Source organism: Sciurus vulgaris (assembly GCF_902686455.1).
Source record: "Sciurus vulgaris genome assembly, chromosome: 7".
Classification (NCBI taxonomy): domain Eukaryota; kingdom Metazoa; phylum Chordata; class Mammalia; order Rodentia; family Sciuridae; genus Sciurus; species Sciurus vulgaris.
The window spans coordinates 137,910,609-137,929,695 of record NC_136467.1 but is presented as its reverse complement, the minus strand read 5'-3'; the positions used below and the strand labels follow the sequence as shown (position 1 = coordinate 137,929,695).

The 19,087-nt window shown below is 42.5% G+C and overlaps 1 protein-coding gene across 2 annotated transcripts in view; it reads right to left on the bottom strand.

Annotated features, from left to right (window-relative positions):
* FARS2 (phenylalanyl-tRNA synthetase 2, mitochondrial) overlaps window positions 1-19,087 on the bottom strand; it is a 391,223-nt gene that overhangs the window by 142,570 nt on the left and 229,566 nt on the right. Inside the window, exons 5-6 of one of the 2 annotated variants that reach the window (XM_079146398.1) lie at window positions 18,894-19,045; window positions 1,056-2,790 (exon numbers count right to left, since the gene is read on the bottom strand). In XM_079146398.1, the coding sequence (XP_079002524.1) occupies window positions 2,757-2,790; window positions 18,894-19,045 (186 nt within the window). In that variant the 3' untranslated portion in view covers window positions 1,056-2,756. Of the gene's footprint in view, window positions 1-1,055; window positions 2,791-18,893; window positions 19,046-19,087 lie in introns of those variants that run through there. The other variant, XM_079146397.1, reaches the window with a different exon arrangement.

The following is a 19,087-nucleotide window of genomic DNA, read 5'->3' as shown; positions in this document are numbered from 1 at the left end:
GGAGGGAGGTGTAGAGAGAGAGAGAGAGAGAGAAGGACACAGAAAAACAAAAACAAGATTGGTGAGGATGTGGAAAATGGGAACTGTCTCACATTGTTGAAAACGTGAAATGATTCAGTTATTGTGCAAAACAGTTTCACGCTTCCTCAAGAAGTTACCAAGTGGCTCAGTAATTTCATATCTAGGTGTATAAACAAAAGAATCAAAAACAGGTACTCAAACACATGCATTTACACACATTCACAGTAGCATTATTCACAGAGGTCAAAAGGTAAGATACACATGCCATGGAAGATTATTCCATCATAAAAAAGGATCCCAGTATCACGATGCCAATGAACCTTGAGAAGATCATGCTAAATGAAAGAAGTCAGATACAAGATATCATATAGCATATGATTCTGTTTTCTACAAAATATTCAGAATAAGTAGCTCCATAGACTTGGAACACAGATTGGTGGTCCCCAGAGCCTGGGTGGGGAGCAGGAAATGGGGAACTACTGTTTAACATGCACCGTGTTTCTTTGGGGCACTGCAAGTGTTTTGCAACTAAGCAGACAGGTCATGGTTGTGCAACTATGAATGTCCTAAATATCAAGGACAAGTTCACTTGAAAGTGGTTAAACGGTTAAATGTTTGCCAAGTGACTTTCACCTAAAAAACAAAAAAGGAAAACAGAAAAGAACTTGGGAGTGCATCTTCTACAGAGACAGCATCTGAATGAAGAAGAATTTGAAACAGATTTGCAACACATCCCTGAGTGGGACTTCAGATGCAGGGTGAAGTGAGACGCAGCCAGCCCTGCCTAGGAAGAGACTCCACCTGCCATCTGCTAGAGGTCGCTTGGAATTCTTTGCCCACAGAACACAACCATGTGATATTCTGACAGATACAGATTCTTCATTTTATTTGGAGGTGGGGTGGGAAATTGTTTTTTTTTGTGGGGGGGTAGTGGGGATTGAACTCAGAGGCACTCAACCACTGAGCCACATCCCCAGCCCTAATTTTCAAAAATATTTTTAGTTGTATATGGACACAGTATCTTTATTTATTGATTGATTGATTTTTGCTGAGGATTGAACCCAGTGCCTCACACGTGCAAGGCAAGTGTTCCACCACTGAGCTACAGCCCCAGCACCCCAGTCCTATTTTGTATTTTATTTAGAAACAGGATCTCACTGAATTGCTTAGTGCTTCACTGTTGCTGAGGCTGGCTCTGAACTTGCAATCCCGAGCCACTGGGATTACAGGCATACGCCACTGTGCCCAGCTGGGAAACTGGTTTTTAAAATATAATGCAAACAAACAAACAAACAAAACAAAAAACAACAAAACAAAACATAATGCAAAGAACCAGCTAATATACACAGTTTTGAAAATATTTGGGGAGATATAAGTTAAAAGATATAAAGTAATAAATATGCAGGCTGAACAAATGAAAAGAGCTAATACTCAGCATGAGGACCACAGTTAATAATAGTGTATTGTACTCAAGATTTTTGCTAAATAAGTAGATTATAACAGTTTTTGCCACATGGGAGAAAATGGGTTACTATGTAAGGTAACACATATGTTGATTTCTTTCATTATAGTAACCATTATATGTAGAACATCATGTTGTGTACCTTAAATATATACGATAAAATTTATTTTTTTAAAAAAGTGTCAGAATGGTTGAAAGTAACCTTAATTAAACAAATCTGCAATCATGAGTACAATATCTGTCTTGCCACTTTTAAAATTATGGCATAAACTAGAAGATAAAAAAAATCTCCTTTTATTGCAATAAGCATGAAATCTAAGTAAAAGTATTATTAAAGTGTAATTACGTTTTGTAAATGCCTAAGTCTGGTTGGGTGTTATAGAGTCTGATTTCTGACCCCTTGTGGAACAGCCACTGGCAACTGTGAAGTACCTGTAGGGCACAGATAATTTCCAGATGTTCTTGCCTTGAAAGGTGCGTCCTTAGAGGGCTCTGGTCAAAAGTCCCTAAGAGATGTTTGTTTCCTGAGAAGCATGTGAGTCAATTCTGCTTTGAAGGTTAGAGGGACCTTGAATTTTGGTTTTCCATTTATTATTATGATTTTTCCATCTTGAATATCTATACTGATCTCCTTTAGTTCAACTATGCTAAAAATAGCTTCTATTCAGACTAGTCTTCTCAAAAATTTGATCTGCTTAATATTGCCAGATAAATTCCTGCATCAGACATGGTATAACATTATTTGGGATTCATATTTAAATAGGTTCTCTAAGCAGTAGGAATCCTGAAACTGAGGTGTTCAATGGATAAGTATTCACTGATTCAATCTAGTTTTTAAAAAATTATAAAATAATCAACTCTTCTGTTTTCCCTGTAATATGTTCCTTACACCTTCCTTTCTGGACTTCCTTTTTCTCTCCTTTGTTTCTTTCTTTATTCCCCCCATTACTGGGGATTGAACTCAGGGACACCCTAACACTGAGCTATATCCAGTTCTTTTTATTATTGTTTTCTTTTTGAGACGGGTTCTCACCAAGTTGATGAGGATGAGGTTGGCCTTGAACTTATGATCCTTCTGCCTCAGCATCCTGAGTTGCTGGAATTATTACAGACATGAACCACTGTGCTTTACCTTCTGGTCTGCTTTATCTCATCTTAAGAAGGCTGTTTTTGGCTTGAGTGAGTGGCAGTCAGGTCTAATTTGGGGAGCTGTGTATAGTTTGTATTGTATTGTACTTTGGTTCCCAGGGAGTGGATTCATCCTTTGGAGATGTCAATTCCATAAAGCAGATGAATAGATTTTCCTGCTGTAAAGAACAGAAGGAAGTATATGCAACTTAAAGGATTTTTTTTTAATCCGCCCATGTGTAATTTTAAAAAATGCTGATGAAAGTATGGTTTAAATTCCATTCATATTTTCAGGTCTTAATATGCATGCAGTATCTTTCTTAAATTTGTTATGCTGACTATGCTTTATGAAGTGAATTTAATGAGACTTGTCTTAAGTGGGCCAACCCTGTACTACAATCCTATATCTCATTAATTCCTCCTTGGACTGGGCCTACAGGATATCTGTCAGCTGTCTTATTCTACCCTTTAAATGAGCTACATAAAGAGGGAAAATAAACATAGGTAAACAGTAAAATGGAAAGTTCTCTACAGCATTATTCCAAATGGTAGTCTGTGAATATGTAACTATGAAGAGGCAGGTCTAGTTTCCAGAAACTCTGCTGGTTCCACAAGACATGCCCTTCATATATGTCACGAAATGTAGGGCCTTCTGATTACGAATGTTCGAGGAATATAGGAAGGCACAACAAGGGGGAGTGAAGAAATATGATTATCCACAATACTTCCTGTCATTGAGCCTCCCGCCGCCAGAGCCCTGCTGCAGGCTGGGTCTGGCTCCTGCCAGGACCTGGGCCTTCAGGGGCTGCTGTCCACAGCCTCTGCTCCTCCCCTTTCCCCTCCCACCTCAGTTCCTTGCTTGCTCTCCCTCTCTACCATCCCATAAGCCTGGTGTTCTCTGGGTTCTTTCCTCATCTTCCTCTGTCACTGGGCCTCTGGGTCATTTTGGATCCAACTGCCAAGTACACATTCTGACCCTGGCCTGTCCTGTCTCTCACACACTCTGAGGGCAACATTTCCATGGTCCCACCACCATCTCAGGAAATCCAAAAGTTACCAGATAATCTCCACCAGAGCACTGTTCCCCGATTTCCCCCCTAGCTCACTTTCACGCATTCCTCCTCTCATGCAGCCAGGTTCCAGATAATACTGAGCTCCTTCCTCTACATGAGCTCTCTCCCATGAGCCATCTTCCCAATGGATTTTTACTATCTGAGCATCATTTTCTTCAGTGAGCTTCTCCCCCAAGACCCCTGCATTGTCTCGGCTCAGACTTTCCTCTCTTCTAACTCAGGCATTGTGAAACACCTTGACTTGTTTCCAGGCCTCCAGCCTCACCCCTGGCTGACAGGGGTTCCACAGGGAAGGCAGGTAATCATTTAAAAACTGAGAGCAGTGGCACATGACTGCAACCCCAGCAACTCAGAAGGCTGAGGCGGGAGAGTCACAAGTTCAAGGCCAGCCTGGCAACTTAGTGAGACCCTGTCTCAAAACAAAAACTGAAAAGGGCTGGGAGGTAGTTCAGTGGTAGAGTACCCTGGGTCCTATCCCCAGTACTGTGAAAAAATAAAGTTTAAAAAACAAAGACTTCAAACACTTGAATTAGTTCAATGAGTTTCCACATTTTCTATCAGATAAGTTCACATTTTATAAAATTTCTAAGTTGTTTTATTTTAAACTATTATGTTCAAATTAATGGTTTTAAAGTATTTCTAATTTTTAATTGTTCTATTTAGTTATACACGACAGCAAAATGCGTTTTGATTCATTGTACACAAATGAGGGACAACTTTTTATTTCTCTGGTTGAACATGATATAGTCACACCATTCGTGCAGTCATACATGTACATAGGGTAATGATGTCTGTCTCATTCTACCATCTTTCCTTCTCCCTGTCCCCTCATTTCCCTCTATACAATCCAACATTCCTCCATTTTTCCCTTGCCACCCCCCCCCATTATGTATCAGCATCCACTTATCAGAATAAGTTCACATTTTATAAGGGAAACGAATCCTCTGCTATGATTTGAATGTGTCCCCCAAAAGTTCAGGTGCTGGAAACTTAATTCCCAAATTCATAAGTTCATAGCATTTGGAGTTGGGGCCTTTGGGAGGAAATTAGGATTACATGAGGTCATGAGAGTGGGTCCCCACTATGGTATTGTGGTTTTTTGGGAAGAAGAGAGCCCGGAGCTCACTCACTCCTGTTTCTTCTCCATGCTAGATTATGATGCAGGAGGAAGGCCTTGCTAGATAAATCTCTGTACATTATAAATTCTCAGTCTCAGGTATTAGTTATAACAGCGGAACACAGACTAAGATAGTCCATCCCCTTCTGAAACCCCAGCTTCATGTCCCCCTACTCTTCCGTGCTTGCTGCCTGCTGGTTCACATCTCCATATTTCTATCCTATGCATGCTGACAAATCTATCTGTGGTTCCTATCTGTCTTTCAAGATTTAGCTGAAACATGATGTGTAAAAGTTACTTGAGTTCTTAAAGGAGGTGCTACCCCTGCTTGAAATCATGGCCGTATATCTCTCATTTAAGACACTACACGTGGGATTGCAAATATTTGTGTCTCTACCCCCTATCAGCCTGTGAGCTCCTTGAGAACAAGGGCTCATTCTTAAAATCTCATTTTTACATCTCCTGACTATAAAATCACAGACAGCATGGTGTCTCACCAAGGGCAAGTGGTCAGCACATGCTTACTGGAAGGAATGAGCCACAACCTGACATCAAGTGAATTTGTAGGTATTCCCAGCTAAGAGGAAAAGACCCAGAATTAATCTTGAACAACATTTGGCACCCAGGACACCTGAGCCTCAGCCCTCTGCTGCTCTGAGTTCCCTAACATGGAAGTTGAGCACCACAGTCTACTACCTTCTGTCCTGCTTCTATGCCAAAAGTCTGCAACTGCATGTGTCTTAGGACCCATGTGGTCTCAAGTGATGGAGACTCACATCAAACAGCTTCAATAGCAGGGGTTTATGGAGTAACATTGGCTTATGGAATCTGAGGTTGTGGAAAGGGCCAGGTGCAGCTGGTCCCCAGAAGGTGATGGAACAAGGGCCTCAGATTCATCTGTGCTTTCTCTCCATCTTTTCTCTCTGCTCCCCTGCTTCCTCCTCTCTCCTTGTTCACCATTTCTCCTCTATGGTAAACATGGTCAGAGATGGCAACTTCCACCACCACAGGAATAACCAAGCTCTCTTTGGTTTTCCATCCAAATGTTGCAGAGAGGAGGCCTCACTTGCCCATCTCTCCTAGATGTCCACCATTGGGCCAATCGAGTGGACCAACATGGGGCTTTCCTGATAACAGTATATATGAGGAAGAAGTCACTTCTAGAACTGCAGGGTTCCACTTCTGCTATAACTCTACATGGGATGGCCTGGGTGGAAAGTGGTTTGGAAATTCTATGTTCAAGAGACCCATTGTTTCTCTGCCTTTCCTGGAGAGACAGCTTTTTTCTTCTTCTCATGTTTCCTTCTTTCAAAATTTTTTCCTTGTTCCTTATCTGCAGCAAACAAACAAACACATACAGAAACATTATACTTTGACTCTTTCAATTTCTATCTAACCCTGTGATATCTCTGCTTGCAATCAGAATAGGGTTTCCCAGGTAACCATGAATAATTTCATACTTTCGACCATTTTCTAAACTCAGAAACTAGTAGCTTTAAACTGTATTGAATGTGTGTATGGGGTGTGTGTGCTAGGGATGGAGGCCAGGGCCTCATAGAGGTCAGGCACGTGCTCTGTCATGAGCCATACCCTGAGCCCTAAACTGTATTACATATGATCGACCTTCTTAAAAACACTTTGTTTTTTAAAAATTTATTTCCTTCTTCCTATCTGAACATTTGGCCTGAACAAAATTATTTTTAAACCAGCAGTTTACTTGGAACCCAACATATCACATACCTGTGCCCTGTTTCTAAGGAATACTGCCCACTCCACTCTGTCTTTCCTGTCTAAGTAATCATCATAATCAACAGTAAAGAATTCTGGCCACCCAACTGGAAAATCTTGTCAACTTAGGTAACTTCTAGTCTATAGAGTAATTAAGTTAGTTCCATCTTGAGAAAACACAATACAACATATGTTGTTGCTGGAATTTATCATTCATTCATCAAAGATGTATATTGATTACTTACTACATTATGTCTTGCAAACAGTACAAAGCTAAGCTCCTAGGGCTGATGGGAACTTACAGGCAATGGTGGAAAGAGGTGTAAATACAACAAGGTAGCAATTGCCATTAACAGAAGGATGTGTTAGGAATGCCTGTCCCACCTTCATGGCAGAATGTCAAAAATTACACACTGTGCATTTCTGGTTAGACAAATCTGCTAGGAGACATGACCATATTTAATGAGTGCTAGGATAGGCGATTATTCTAGTACATTCACTGTAAATGTCTAGACTACAGCTACCTCTTTTGTACAAACATTCCACCTGCTTAATTCTCACTACTAGTTTCCTTTTTCCTTGTCTTGATTTTTAGTTTCCTTTAGGAGGAACTACTGGTAAAGAAAAGTAGCCCTATGTGCCAAACATGGAATCCAAATACCACTGTGGGATTTTCTTTCTTTCCAGAGAAATAATACACATAAGATTGCCATGCCCATCTCTGCTCTTCAGAAATCTGAACTTATAAAATATGTTCACCAAAGATCATAAAGTACCTGGCATTTTGTTGACTTTCTGAATCACACTCCTGCAGGTAAGATTCTGCCTGAACCGAGATTGAGTCAGGTACGAAGTGAGATCTCCAAGTCTTTATCTGCATTCTGTTATGTGGCGGGGGAAACCTAAGGGAAGATTTGAGGGAGGGGCTTTGCCAGGTAGGTAGGAAGACGGGAACCAAAGCCCAGATGCTAGAGAACCAGATGATGAGTTGACATCAGGGGGAGAAGGCACAGGCCTGGGCAAACCTGGCACACCACAGGAACCAGGAGGTCTCCAAAGGCTCAATGCTGGGTGCCAGGGACACAGCAGGAGGCAATGTCCAGTGCATGGGAAGCAAGCTTATTTGTGGAACCCTTTGGGACTTCCAGAAATCCTCAAGGGGGACTCTGCAGGACCCCGGGATCCTTGAGAGCAGATGAATGGTAACACACTGGGGACACAAGCTTCACACAGATGTCTTCATCTGTACCCACAGGCTGGTGACGTGAACTCTTTTCCTTGGTATCTGAGCAGTGCCTTTTCTTTGTTTCAGGGAGCTCCACTGAGAAGCAGGGACCCCCTTATTTGTACTAGGTTGCCTTGAGGTGTCCTCCTCTTCCTGAACCTCATGGAACATTCTACCTTTACTTTCCCCATTAGACACCAAACTAAATTCCAATCTTGACAACATAATTCCTGGCTTCATATTACACCTGAGTAAGCAGATCACTGTGAAGTTATAGAGTATTCAGAAAATGGAACAAGACAACACAAAACACACATGGAAGCCCCTGAAAAGACATGCTTGCCTCTGGATTTTCCAGCTTAACTACCGTCACATCCCTTATCTTACATTCAGCCTCACTCTGGACCCCAGGTCCAATTTCAGCTCCAGGGAAGATGATCAGAGCCCTGGGCCAGCTGCTCACCAGCCAGCATCTACTGCCAAGGGTCCTGCTGTAATATTGGGGTCTCATACCCCTGGGAACTGGCCTCTGCATTTCCCAGTAATTAAGCCATACCTAGGGACTTCTCTAGGGACTAGGCTGTTGTCCCCTAGCCTGGTTTCTCTGTGACCCCTTGCCTGCCCCCACTACACACCTCCACATTCACTGACCACTTGGCCCTCCACCAAACACCCCCTAGAAGGCACTGACACTGGAATTTGGGTGCCTTTTGGACCATCAGTTAACATCTCTGCACACCGCTGGTCCCCACCCTGGAACTGACCTCTCATCACCTACCATACTTGGTATCTACTCCTGGCTGCCACCTCAGCCTTAGTTATGAGCAAGCTAAGGAAAATAAGGAGCCTAAGACTCCCCTGCCTGGCCTTGGTTTCACTTGATGCTGGAGCCCAGCATGTTGGCTGCTCAGGAGAGGACCTACAAGGTCTGCCATGCCTATCTTTGCTCTTCAGAAATCTGAACTTTTTAAGAGTGACTTTAACAAGTCTCACCTACATATTCTTGAGAGTGCTTTACAAATTTCAGGCCCATCTTTAGAGACATAACTCTAAAACCTGTAACTAGATAACTGGTCTTCTAAGGTTGCTCAAAGTCAGGCTGCATCTGAACTCATAAATCTCTTGGTTCCTATGACAATATCATTACTGTCTGAGGGCTATGGCCATTCATGGCTGAGCCATCAGGGAAGATGTATAGGAGTTGTGTGTTAGTCAACTTTGTGATGTTGTGACCAACATGTCTGAAAAGATGAACTTAGAGGAAGAGAAGTATTTTGGCTCACAAGTTTAGAGCTTCTGTCCATGGTCAGCTGACTCCACTGCTTTGGGCCCAAGATGAGGCAGAACATCATGGCAGAAAGCAGTGGAAACTGAGGAAATTGAGCTGCTCAGTTCATGGCAGCCAGGAAACAGCTTGAGTGTAAGAAGCCAGGGAAAATACAGTCCCCAAGAGCACACCCTCAGTACCTGCTTCCTCTAGCAATGCCCTACCTGCCCATGGTTGCCATCCACCGATCCATTCAAACCACTGATCCATCAAAGGGACTGATCCACTGATTAGGTTATGCCTTTCATGATCTAATCATTTGCCTGTGAATATTCTTGCATTGTCTCACACATAAGCTCTTGGGGAGACCCCATACCAAACCATAACAACTAGTTCACTGACACAGGTAGAAGAAGGTTAGGGAACATGGGGAAGACTCCCACTGCTCCAGACATCAAATGCAGTTGGTAGCCAGAAGAAAGGAGTGACTATGTGAACTGGGTAACAAATTTAAAGACTCAAGATAAAAATATTTTATTCATAATTGTCCAACATGATGGGGTAGGGCTCTTTCCCCTCCCATTTCTGTCAATGATCCTCTAACTTGTTTTTCCTTCAGAGGTTGCTCTTTCTGTGCACTTTAGCTTGCTTAGATCCCCTGTCATGGGGAGGGACAGGGAAACATCAAAGGAGGTGAGTTACTCATCTTGTGACTTAATCTGTTTTCTGTTGCTACAACAGGATATCTGAGACTGTGCAACTTAAAAAAGAAAAGAGGTTTCTTTTGGTTCATGGTTCTGTAGGCTAGAAGTTCAAGACAGGGCAACCTCTACGCAAGGCAGAAAAATGGAAGGGGAAGGAAGCTCATGTGGAAGAGATCCCATGGCAAGAAAGGAAGCAGGAGAGAGTTGAGGAAGCTGGACTTGCTTTCTAACAAACCACTCTCACCACAATGAATACAGTCCCACGAGAGCAAGAACTCAATCCCAAGAGTGGCATTCATCCTTCACCAGGGCTCCGCCTCCCCAAACGCTTTCTACTAGACTCTGCCTTTCAACATTGCTGCCATGAAAAATTGAGCATCAACGGTGTCTTCCGGGGGGCGGGGGGGGGGGAACCATAACCAAAGCACAGCACCATACATGTTGGAATGAGGGTTTGAGATTCACACTACAAAAAATTGGAAGTGACGCAATGTCCAAGCACTCCAGAAAACTGCGAACTGAAACTCAGGGAGGAAAGGGCAGCTTCCCTGATCATGCTCACAAAGGTTTGTATCAGAGCAGCTCCACAGATGCAGCTGACGAAGTGCCTGGCCTCTGTCCCTGCCTGGCTGTCGAACGACTGCTCGGTCCCTTCCCTGCTCTGAGCAGAGAGGTGTCCCCTGGGGCCCAGGCAGAGCAGCACTAAAGACACTCAAAGAATCCTTCCACAAATAGTGATGTGCTGAGGGACAAAGTAGAACTCGGTGTTCAGGGACTAAACAAACTGTTTAGTTTGTTTACTTTGTCTGACGTTGGTAGCAGACAGGGCTTCTATGTGACGCTAATGAGATGCACCCCTCACCAAAGGCTGTAAAAAGCAGGGTTGGGAAAGGAGGGAAGGAGAGGAAGCAAGGAGAGAGAAACACCCAGGCTAAAAACAGGTCGTTGGACTTGCTGTCTCCACTGTCTGACACCACAATAAAGTCCCCTGCCCACTCCACGAGCGGCAATGACGTGGGAAAGGGAAGCAGACGGGAGGTTCGAAAGCCAACCCAGCCCGCTCTGGTCATCTCCTTCTGCTGAATGCTGTCAATCTCAAGAGGACACAACTTCTGATGAGCTCCCCGCATCTGAGGCTCTCCCCAAATTAGCTGTCACTGGCTTTTCAATGCTCAGTCATCTTTAAGATCAGATAACTGCCCTTATTTGGCTCTGTCAAAAGAAACAAGACCAGGATTGATTTGCAAACCAGAAGTGTCACCCCACCTGCCATTCTCCACAGCATCTCCCCAACCCAGGACCCAAAGAACAGCCAGACTGGCTGTGTAGCTCTGCTGCTGATCAGCATCTATGCCATTTTACAAAGTATTTCTATTTTTTTCTGTTTAAAAATTTAGTCCTTAAGTTTCAGGAAGAACATGCATCAGTTTAGAATGATGGTTTTATTTGAAGTCTCATTCCGCTTTTCTCTTCATTACCAGGACTTCCCAGTCTTATGCAGCTGGCTGCCAAAGCTGAGGCTCCTAGCTGTACTGAGGTTATTCTTTATTTAAAAGAATAAGTTAGATTGATTGTGGAAGTTACTTTTTACTCTAATAGAGACCATATTTTTTAGAATTCTGTGCAATCTTCAAAGCATTTCACATGTGCAATTTTATCTAATTTTCATAGCTATAACTTAAGGCAAACATTATTTCCAGTGGCAGATAAGGAAACTAAAACTCAGAGAATCACAAAATCACAGCTACAAAGGTCAGGACACAATCCATGGCTCCTAACTATATATTCTAAGCTCTTTCCATTAAACTACACTGCCTCTATTTACTATGTCCTAAACTATTTCCAGTCATTTAATAAAAGCTTCTCTCAGGAATGAAGGATTAGGCCCCACCAACCACTGGGTGGTGAGTCTCCCTCCACTATTTACAAGCATGGAAGGAAAATGGAAGTGAACTACTGTCTCTACTGTCTTCGTCCATTCTGCTGCCACAACAAAATGCCTTAGACCAGGTCATTTATAAATAATAGAAATTAATTTCCCACTGTTCTGGAGGCTGGGAAGTCTAAGATCCAGGTGCCAGGAGACTCAGCGTCTGCTGAGGCTGCTCTCTGCTTCACAGATGGCTTCTCTTATGCATCATCACATGATGGAAAGGATGAAAGGGAAGAGGGACGAACACTGTGTCCTCACACAGTGGAAAGCATGGAGGGCCAGGCAGCTCTCTGAAGCCTCTGTCGCGAGGGCAGTAACTTCATTCCTGAGGCAGAGCCTTCAGGACTTAGTCACTGCCCCACGGCCCTTCCCCTCAATACCATCGCAGTTCCCATCAAGAGAAACTGCCTAGAAGAGTTAATGCACGGAAAGACAGAAGAATGACTGAGTCGACAAGAAGCAGCAGTCACAGAGCTCTATACATGGAGCAGACCAGAGGCAGATGAGGGGACGAAGAAAGCAGTGCCTGCATTTGTTTTTTTTATTGTTTTTCTCCTCATCTGAGGTGCTGGGGATTCGAATCGCAGTCCTTGCGCATGCTAGGTGAGCACTCTCCAAAATGAGCTATTTCTTTGGCTCCTTGCATTTGTTTTTTGAAAAAATGTCCAGTCAGCGCACGAGGTAGAAATTGCTCTAGCAAGTGGAGCTGGGCTGTTATGTTAGTGGTTCCTGACAAGATCAGTGATGGATCAGATCCTTGACTCAACAGTGATCCAACCAAGGACTGCCCAGAACCCAGAAGCAGCCTGGCATAAGCGGGATGGTAATCACTTCCATCAGTGTGGTTAGTTCCTTCTAGAATTTTTTGTACTGGGATCAAATCCTGTGGCATTTTACGACTGAGCCACATTCCCAGTCCTTTTTATTTATTTACTTCAAAAATTTTGAGACAAGGTCTTGCTAAGATTCTTACAGCCCCACTAAATTGCTAAGGCTGACCTCAAACTTCTGATGCTCCTGCCTCAGCCTCCCAAGCTACTGGGATTACAGGTGTGTACCACCACATCTGGCTCTTTCTAGAATTTGTCCTGGGATAACTTTGAGGATTGGTCATGCAAGAAGAGGCAGAGAGGTTAACATATATGGATGAGGGGAACAGAGGATAAAGGACAGCCAGGAGAAAGAAGGAAGGGGTCAGAGCCAGTGGCACCTAGATGCAGAGGATCCAGGCCCTTAGACCTGCCTCAGTTTCCAAGAGCTGAGCAGTCCTAATTCAGGTGTATCCCCAAATAATTCCTCATTGTCTTAAGAAAGCTAGGTGAGCCATGCCAAGAAAGTGCTTCTCCTGGTAAAGAGTCTCTTCAGAATTCAGTGACAAATGATGTCCAGTGTTTGAGTATATACTCTTCTACCAAAAGTTTTAAAATTGCAAGTGATAGGTCACAAAAGGGAAGGTAACTGGTGGGAAGATCAAGTAGGGAAGAAGAGAGTTGACGCTCACTTTCAGTGGCATACAGGGTGCTCAGCTCCAGGGTCCCAGCCATGACTGACAGCTCCCAGATTCAGGAAACCCTGTGTATGGCCATGTCCAGAGTCACACAGAAGCCCCAGGAAGGAGACATGAGTCTACGAGCAGACCTGGATTGGGGACATTCAGCTGGACATTGTTGCAGCTGCAGATGCATGGGACATTTATCACCACTACCTTCTTCTTGAAGTCAAATCAAATACTTAACTTAAAAAACAATCCACTTTACAGTCTGTCTCCATGATTAATAAATAACTGGCTGGTGTCTCCAAAGGAAGTGTTAGCAGTTGGAGATAATGGTTAGGCCTCCCTGTGTTCCTCTTTACTCTTTCTCATGCCCCAGGCTAAGGAACATTTGAGGAATTGTGTAGTAGGAGAAACTAAACACGCTACACCATAATTCCTTAAGTTGCATGAACTTAGAAACTAAAGATGATCAATGCATTCATAAAAGTGCTGAAGGCATACAGGTGTATCTGTTGATTCTTGTGATTTACCTTCTGAAGTTTTCTCATTAGTCAGTATATGTATCTCGTACAATAACCCAAGGCCTAAAGCACAGACAGTGACCTGCTTCCCTCCCCAGAGGTGAGCACTGTTGTATCTGTTGTGACATTAAATTTGTGAACTATGAGAACTCTTCCGCACATTAAGTGGCCCACAGATTAAATGGTAGAGATCCTCTGGGAGAAGGCTCTGAATGAGTAGCTAGAACAAAATGCCATTTTCTCCTAACCTGAACATCCATCTTCCTTCAGGGCACAAACTGTTATTTGTAATCAAGATAAAATTTCTCCATTTGTCCAACATTATGAAATGAGGCTCACATTCAGCAGTATATGATTCCATAATACACTGTGAGGTCTCTTCTTGTTCAAAAAAATAATAATGAATCTGTTCTACAACTGTTTGTCTCAGCATCCATTGTGTTTCACTTGGAACTAGCACATGTAAAAGACAGAGTCCTTTAGGACTATTTGGCAATAGTTCATTTATCTGTTTACAGAATAAAATAAACCTTGGGGTCAAAGCATGCACTGGTGAGTACAAGTTTAGGTGACATTTGCTGGCCATCACCCAGGCAAGGGAATCTTAAACATTGGAAGAAGGGAGGGTGCTAGATGCCTAAGGAAGAACAATCTCCCAGGGGAGAATTTTAGAATCAGTGAGTAGCAGGGGGTCTTTGAAAAATTCCAGGAGTCTCCTTCTGCTAAATCAGGGGTCAGGAGCTCATGGGCCAAATTCCAGCATCCAAGCTTCTTCACTTCTGTTGTTGTGTCTGAGGCTGCTTCTGCAATGGCAGAGTGGAGTAGTTACGAGAGAGATCATATGGCCCACAAAGTAAAAACTGTTAACAATCTGGTCCTTAACAGAAAAAATTTGTCAATCCCTGCCCTAGATACTTCTTGAGAATCATGAGTTGTCATCACTAAATAATGAATGCTTTTCCTTAGGTATATTTCTCAGGGCTATAACAGCTAAGTTTAGATTTGGATGGCAGTAACAAAGATCTGAAAAATAGTGGCTTAAACCAGCTATTTCTGTTTTGCCTAAAATTCTAGGGGTGACTGATATTTCCCAGAGTCAGAGATTAGAATTATTTCTATGTTGTTGCTTCTCTCCATTGCCAAGGTCATGTGATGACCCAAAATGGCTGCCAGAGGGCCAGACATTACATTCACATATAGGTAGCAAGAAGGAAAAAGGAAAAAGAATAGCCTTAAATCAACTTTTAAGGAAACTTCTAGAAATATTACTGAACACTTAAAGTTATTAATCCTTGTCTAAACTTGACCCCTTTGGTGTAGTGGAAATTCAAAAGTATAGATTTTCAGTTGGTAGAAAGTTGTTCAGCTAACAAATCAGGGTTATATAATTTTTAAAATGAGGTTGTTGGTGATGGATATTGAGAGATAATCAGCAATTTCCCCCACAGCAAACTTACTTCAATCACCCAAGCCCCTCATTAAGGTAGGCTCAAGGTCGGGCACAGTGGCACATGCCTGTAATTCCAACGGCTCGGGAGGCTGAGGCAGGAGGATCTTGAGTTCAAAGCCAGCCTCAGTAAAAGTAAAGCACTAAGCAACTCAGTGAGACCCTGTTTCTAAATAAAATACAAAATAGGGCTGAGAATGTGGCTCAGTGGTTGACTGTCCCTTGTTTCAAATGCTGGTACTCCCCCAAAAAAATAAAAAATAAAAAAAGATAGGCTCATGCCCTGGGCAGGACAATCATTTGTCATATCTTCAAAATGATAGACTTTAAATATTTGTATAATAATTACTTTAGACATGGTGAGATCAGTGCCAGTGAGCAGTAAATTTGGTTGACTGTCCTCAAATCTCTATTCAAAAGTCCTGCCTCCTGAAGGCACTGGAGAAATGTGCCTTCCATCAGTCACTGTGGAGTCATGTGTGTAGACCATGCTGGGAGCAGGGTATCTCTAAGACCTGCCTGCTGTGTCAGGGCCAGCAGGTCCCTGATGCTACTCATCCCTGCCACAATCTCCCTTATTACTACGGATTCCATTTCCCTCTACACTACAGATCACCCATGAGTCAGAGAGACTCGACGTTCACCCACCCCTAGAGCCACATCTACTTTGACATCCATCACAACAGGAACTTCTCTCTGCTTCTGAGGCTTTTAATATAGCTCTGCAACTTGGTAGGTTCTGATAATTTTCAACCAAAAGGGCTACTCTTTTTGCTTTGAACACAGGTGTCAGGAGAGGCAGGGGTGGAACTAAGGACATATCAGGAGGAAAGAGTCTGTAAAGTCAGAAGTTAAGAATAAATCCCGAATCCTTGACTCCAGAGAGTTTTCTGCATACTAACCAGAGCAGATAAAAATTAAAAGTCACATGCCTTTCGCATGGTGGTTAGTACTTAGCAATTAGTCTCGTTTTGACACTTTTCTTATTCTACAAAAGTAAAAACCAGACTTTCAGTATCAACATGGAAACTCTTGGAAAGTTTTCTCTTATGTAACAGTGCGGGCTGAATTGGCACTACATAGTGTCCGAGACCCAGGCTACCCCGTATATTTTATTTTCTATGAAGTTAGGAGACAGGTATCATCTACAAAGTTCCAAAATGTTTAACAGTTGTCCAAAGCAGCTGAAGTCCAACAGAAGCCAATGGGAGAAAGTGACGAGGACAAAACCATGGAGTGACACACATCAGCAAAAATACATTTTGTTTTTCCTTCAGAACTGAGAGTTACCATCTGAAGTTTAAAGAAATCTCTATCACCAAGTCTTGATACTGGGATAAGCAAGGGTAAATCTTCTGTTTTTAACAATTGTAGATCTGAGGTGGGAAGCAGACCTATACAAAGAACCCAAGAGATGAACCATGTTTCAAGAGTTGGTTTCTTAGAAGTTGAGAGAAAGAAAGTTGTAAGACTACAAAAATAAGCTAGCTTGGATCATAACCCCAGCTCCTCCTGGCTACTTTCACCCCAGGCTCACCTCCCAGCCTCGTACAAGGAGCTGGTATAGGAAAGTCAATACCTTCAAATATGAGCAACAAGAAGGAATCACATGTGTATCATTTAAACATCAATTTAAAAAGGGTTAAGGGAAACATGAGGAAACTCATGTAGAAAAGCTTATCAATGGGAAAGTAATAGAAAAATGCTGCCATTGAAGCATATGAGATTTCTGGCTAAATATTTTGCAATGAAATTTTAAGACTAAGGAAAGCAATTTCTGTAAGAAAGAAGATCACAAAACAGAAATAACTCAGAGAAAAGATGGCAAGAAACTAGCAGGAGCTGGAATGTGAGCTTGCAGAACTCAGAAGGGGGGTAGGGTAGAAACCGAAGATAGAAATGAGTGTGCACAAGGGAGGAGAGACAGCAGGAAACACAGTAAGGGACAGCAGATCACAGTGAGGAAGTGCCACATGGAGTGGAAACAGAGATTCAAAATGCCAGAGAAAAGACAGGAGGAACAGAGTCAGACAAGGGAGATGCCTGAAGAATGAAATGGATCAGAACAAATCCTTAAAGATATAATTCAAGAAAACTTTCCTAAATCTGACTTGTGAGAGTTAACAGATCAGGGAGAACAGGTCAACACTAAGGAGCACTTTGATAGAATTCTTCAACACTTAAGACAAAGGAAGAATCCTTTAGGATGAAAAACAAAGAGATCAAGCCTGGCCCTAGAATTTCTTAATCAAGTTAAACCCAAGAAGATAACTGAGCAACACTCATAAGGTCCTTGGGGGAAAAAAAAAGCAAGCCAAGGATTTTATGTCCAACCAAACTGTCATTAAAATATAATAGCCAGGGGCTGGGGTTGTGGATATGGTGCAGTATTTGCCTAGCACGTGTGAGGCACTAGGTTTGATCCTCAGTACCACAAAAAAATAAACAAGTAAAAGAAAGGTATTATGTCCATATATAACTAAAATTATTTTAAAAAGCAAACAAAAAATAAATATAAACAGCCAGCTCTGAACATGTATAAAGTGCAGGGATACTGTTTCCACAAGACCTTGAGCAAACTCATATGTAATGAACTGTGGTCATCCAAATAAGAAGGAAAACTGAGGTAAAGGAAGTAGCAGTCAGCAATGAACATCTTTATCTAGGGAAAGATGTTAAAATAAAAAGAGAGGAGCAAAGAGCTGGGAGTTTGCATGACAGGATAGAAAGTGGACACCATATGCCCTGTCAAGGTAGATACAATACAACTGTCAAACCAGGACAAGAGGGTTGAATATCGACGAAGAGCTAGACACGATGTGGTGGCTTACCCTTCTCTCACAGCTGGGAATCAAAGGGGATTATTTAGAGAGGACAAGTCAGAAAGGTAATTAGAGCATGTCACTGATCTATCCTGCTCCTGTTCTGGAGTTTCCAATGGCAATTTGGGTAAAATCCCAGCCCCAGACCTTACGTGTGCTGGCCCTGCGGACCTGTAGACCTGTCTCCACCTACACCATCTCTTTCGTGCACTTCTGCCTAGTTCCTGGAGCTGCATGTCCTTTGTTGTCACCCACATTCTGCGCATGCCACCATCCCCCCAGGATGCCCATCTGTTTTCTGGAATGTCCCTTCCCCATTTCTTCACTTCCCCTCAAACTTCTACTGTCAGCTTCAGTGTCCCAAAAAGGCCCACCCTGACTCCCTAACTGAAATTAGTTCTTTGATTATGTCCAGTGCATTTTTTTCCCTAGTAATACTCCGAACTGGCGGGATTATTTATTTAATATCTGCTTTTCCCACAAGACTGTGAAGTTCAAGAAGGCAGAGCTAAGTCTGCTTGGAACACATTTACGTTCTGGGGTCCAACAATGGTCTTTGTATGTGGGAAGTGCTTGATAAATAAATATTCACTGAGAGAAAAACAAAACAGCCACCAACTGCTCTTTCTCTGCCTCATCTCCTCTATGTGAACTGCGATATGGTAAGAAATTACTTCCAAAAACAAGACCAAAAAACTGCAAGACCTTTAAAGCATTCTGTTTTATATACTTCCTTTACTAAATCAGGAAAGAATAAAAATGCATTTTCAAAAGATTTCCAGAGAGGATTGATATAAAAGAGTTTTCTCATAAGTTGTATGATCACCACGAATGCAGAAGACATTCTGTCTCAGGCACACTGGTGTTTGGTGAAATTCTATTGTATGTTTCCACATGCCATTTGTCACACAGAGACAGGAAAGTATAAAACCAGAAAGCTTTCCACTTACTTTGGATGTTCAAACTGGTCTATGAGATCAACCTTTTCCACCAGGTCTCCTCCGATTGTTCGGACTAAGTCATAGAAATCGTTTTCTGCATAATTCTCAGAGGGCAACCAGAATGAGATGTCATTTATCACAGCAGGGTATTTGCTAAGAGGCTAACAAAACAAGAGAAGAAAAGATAGATGGACTTGTTAGTT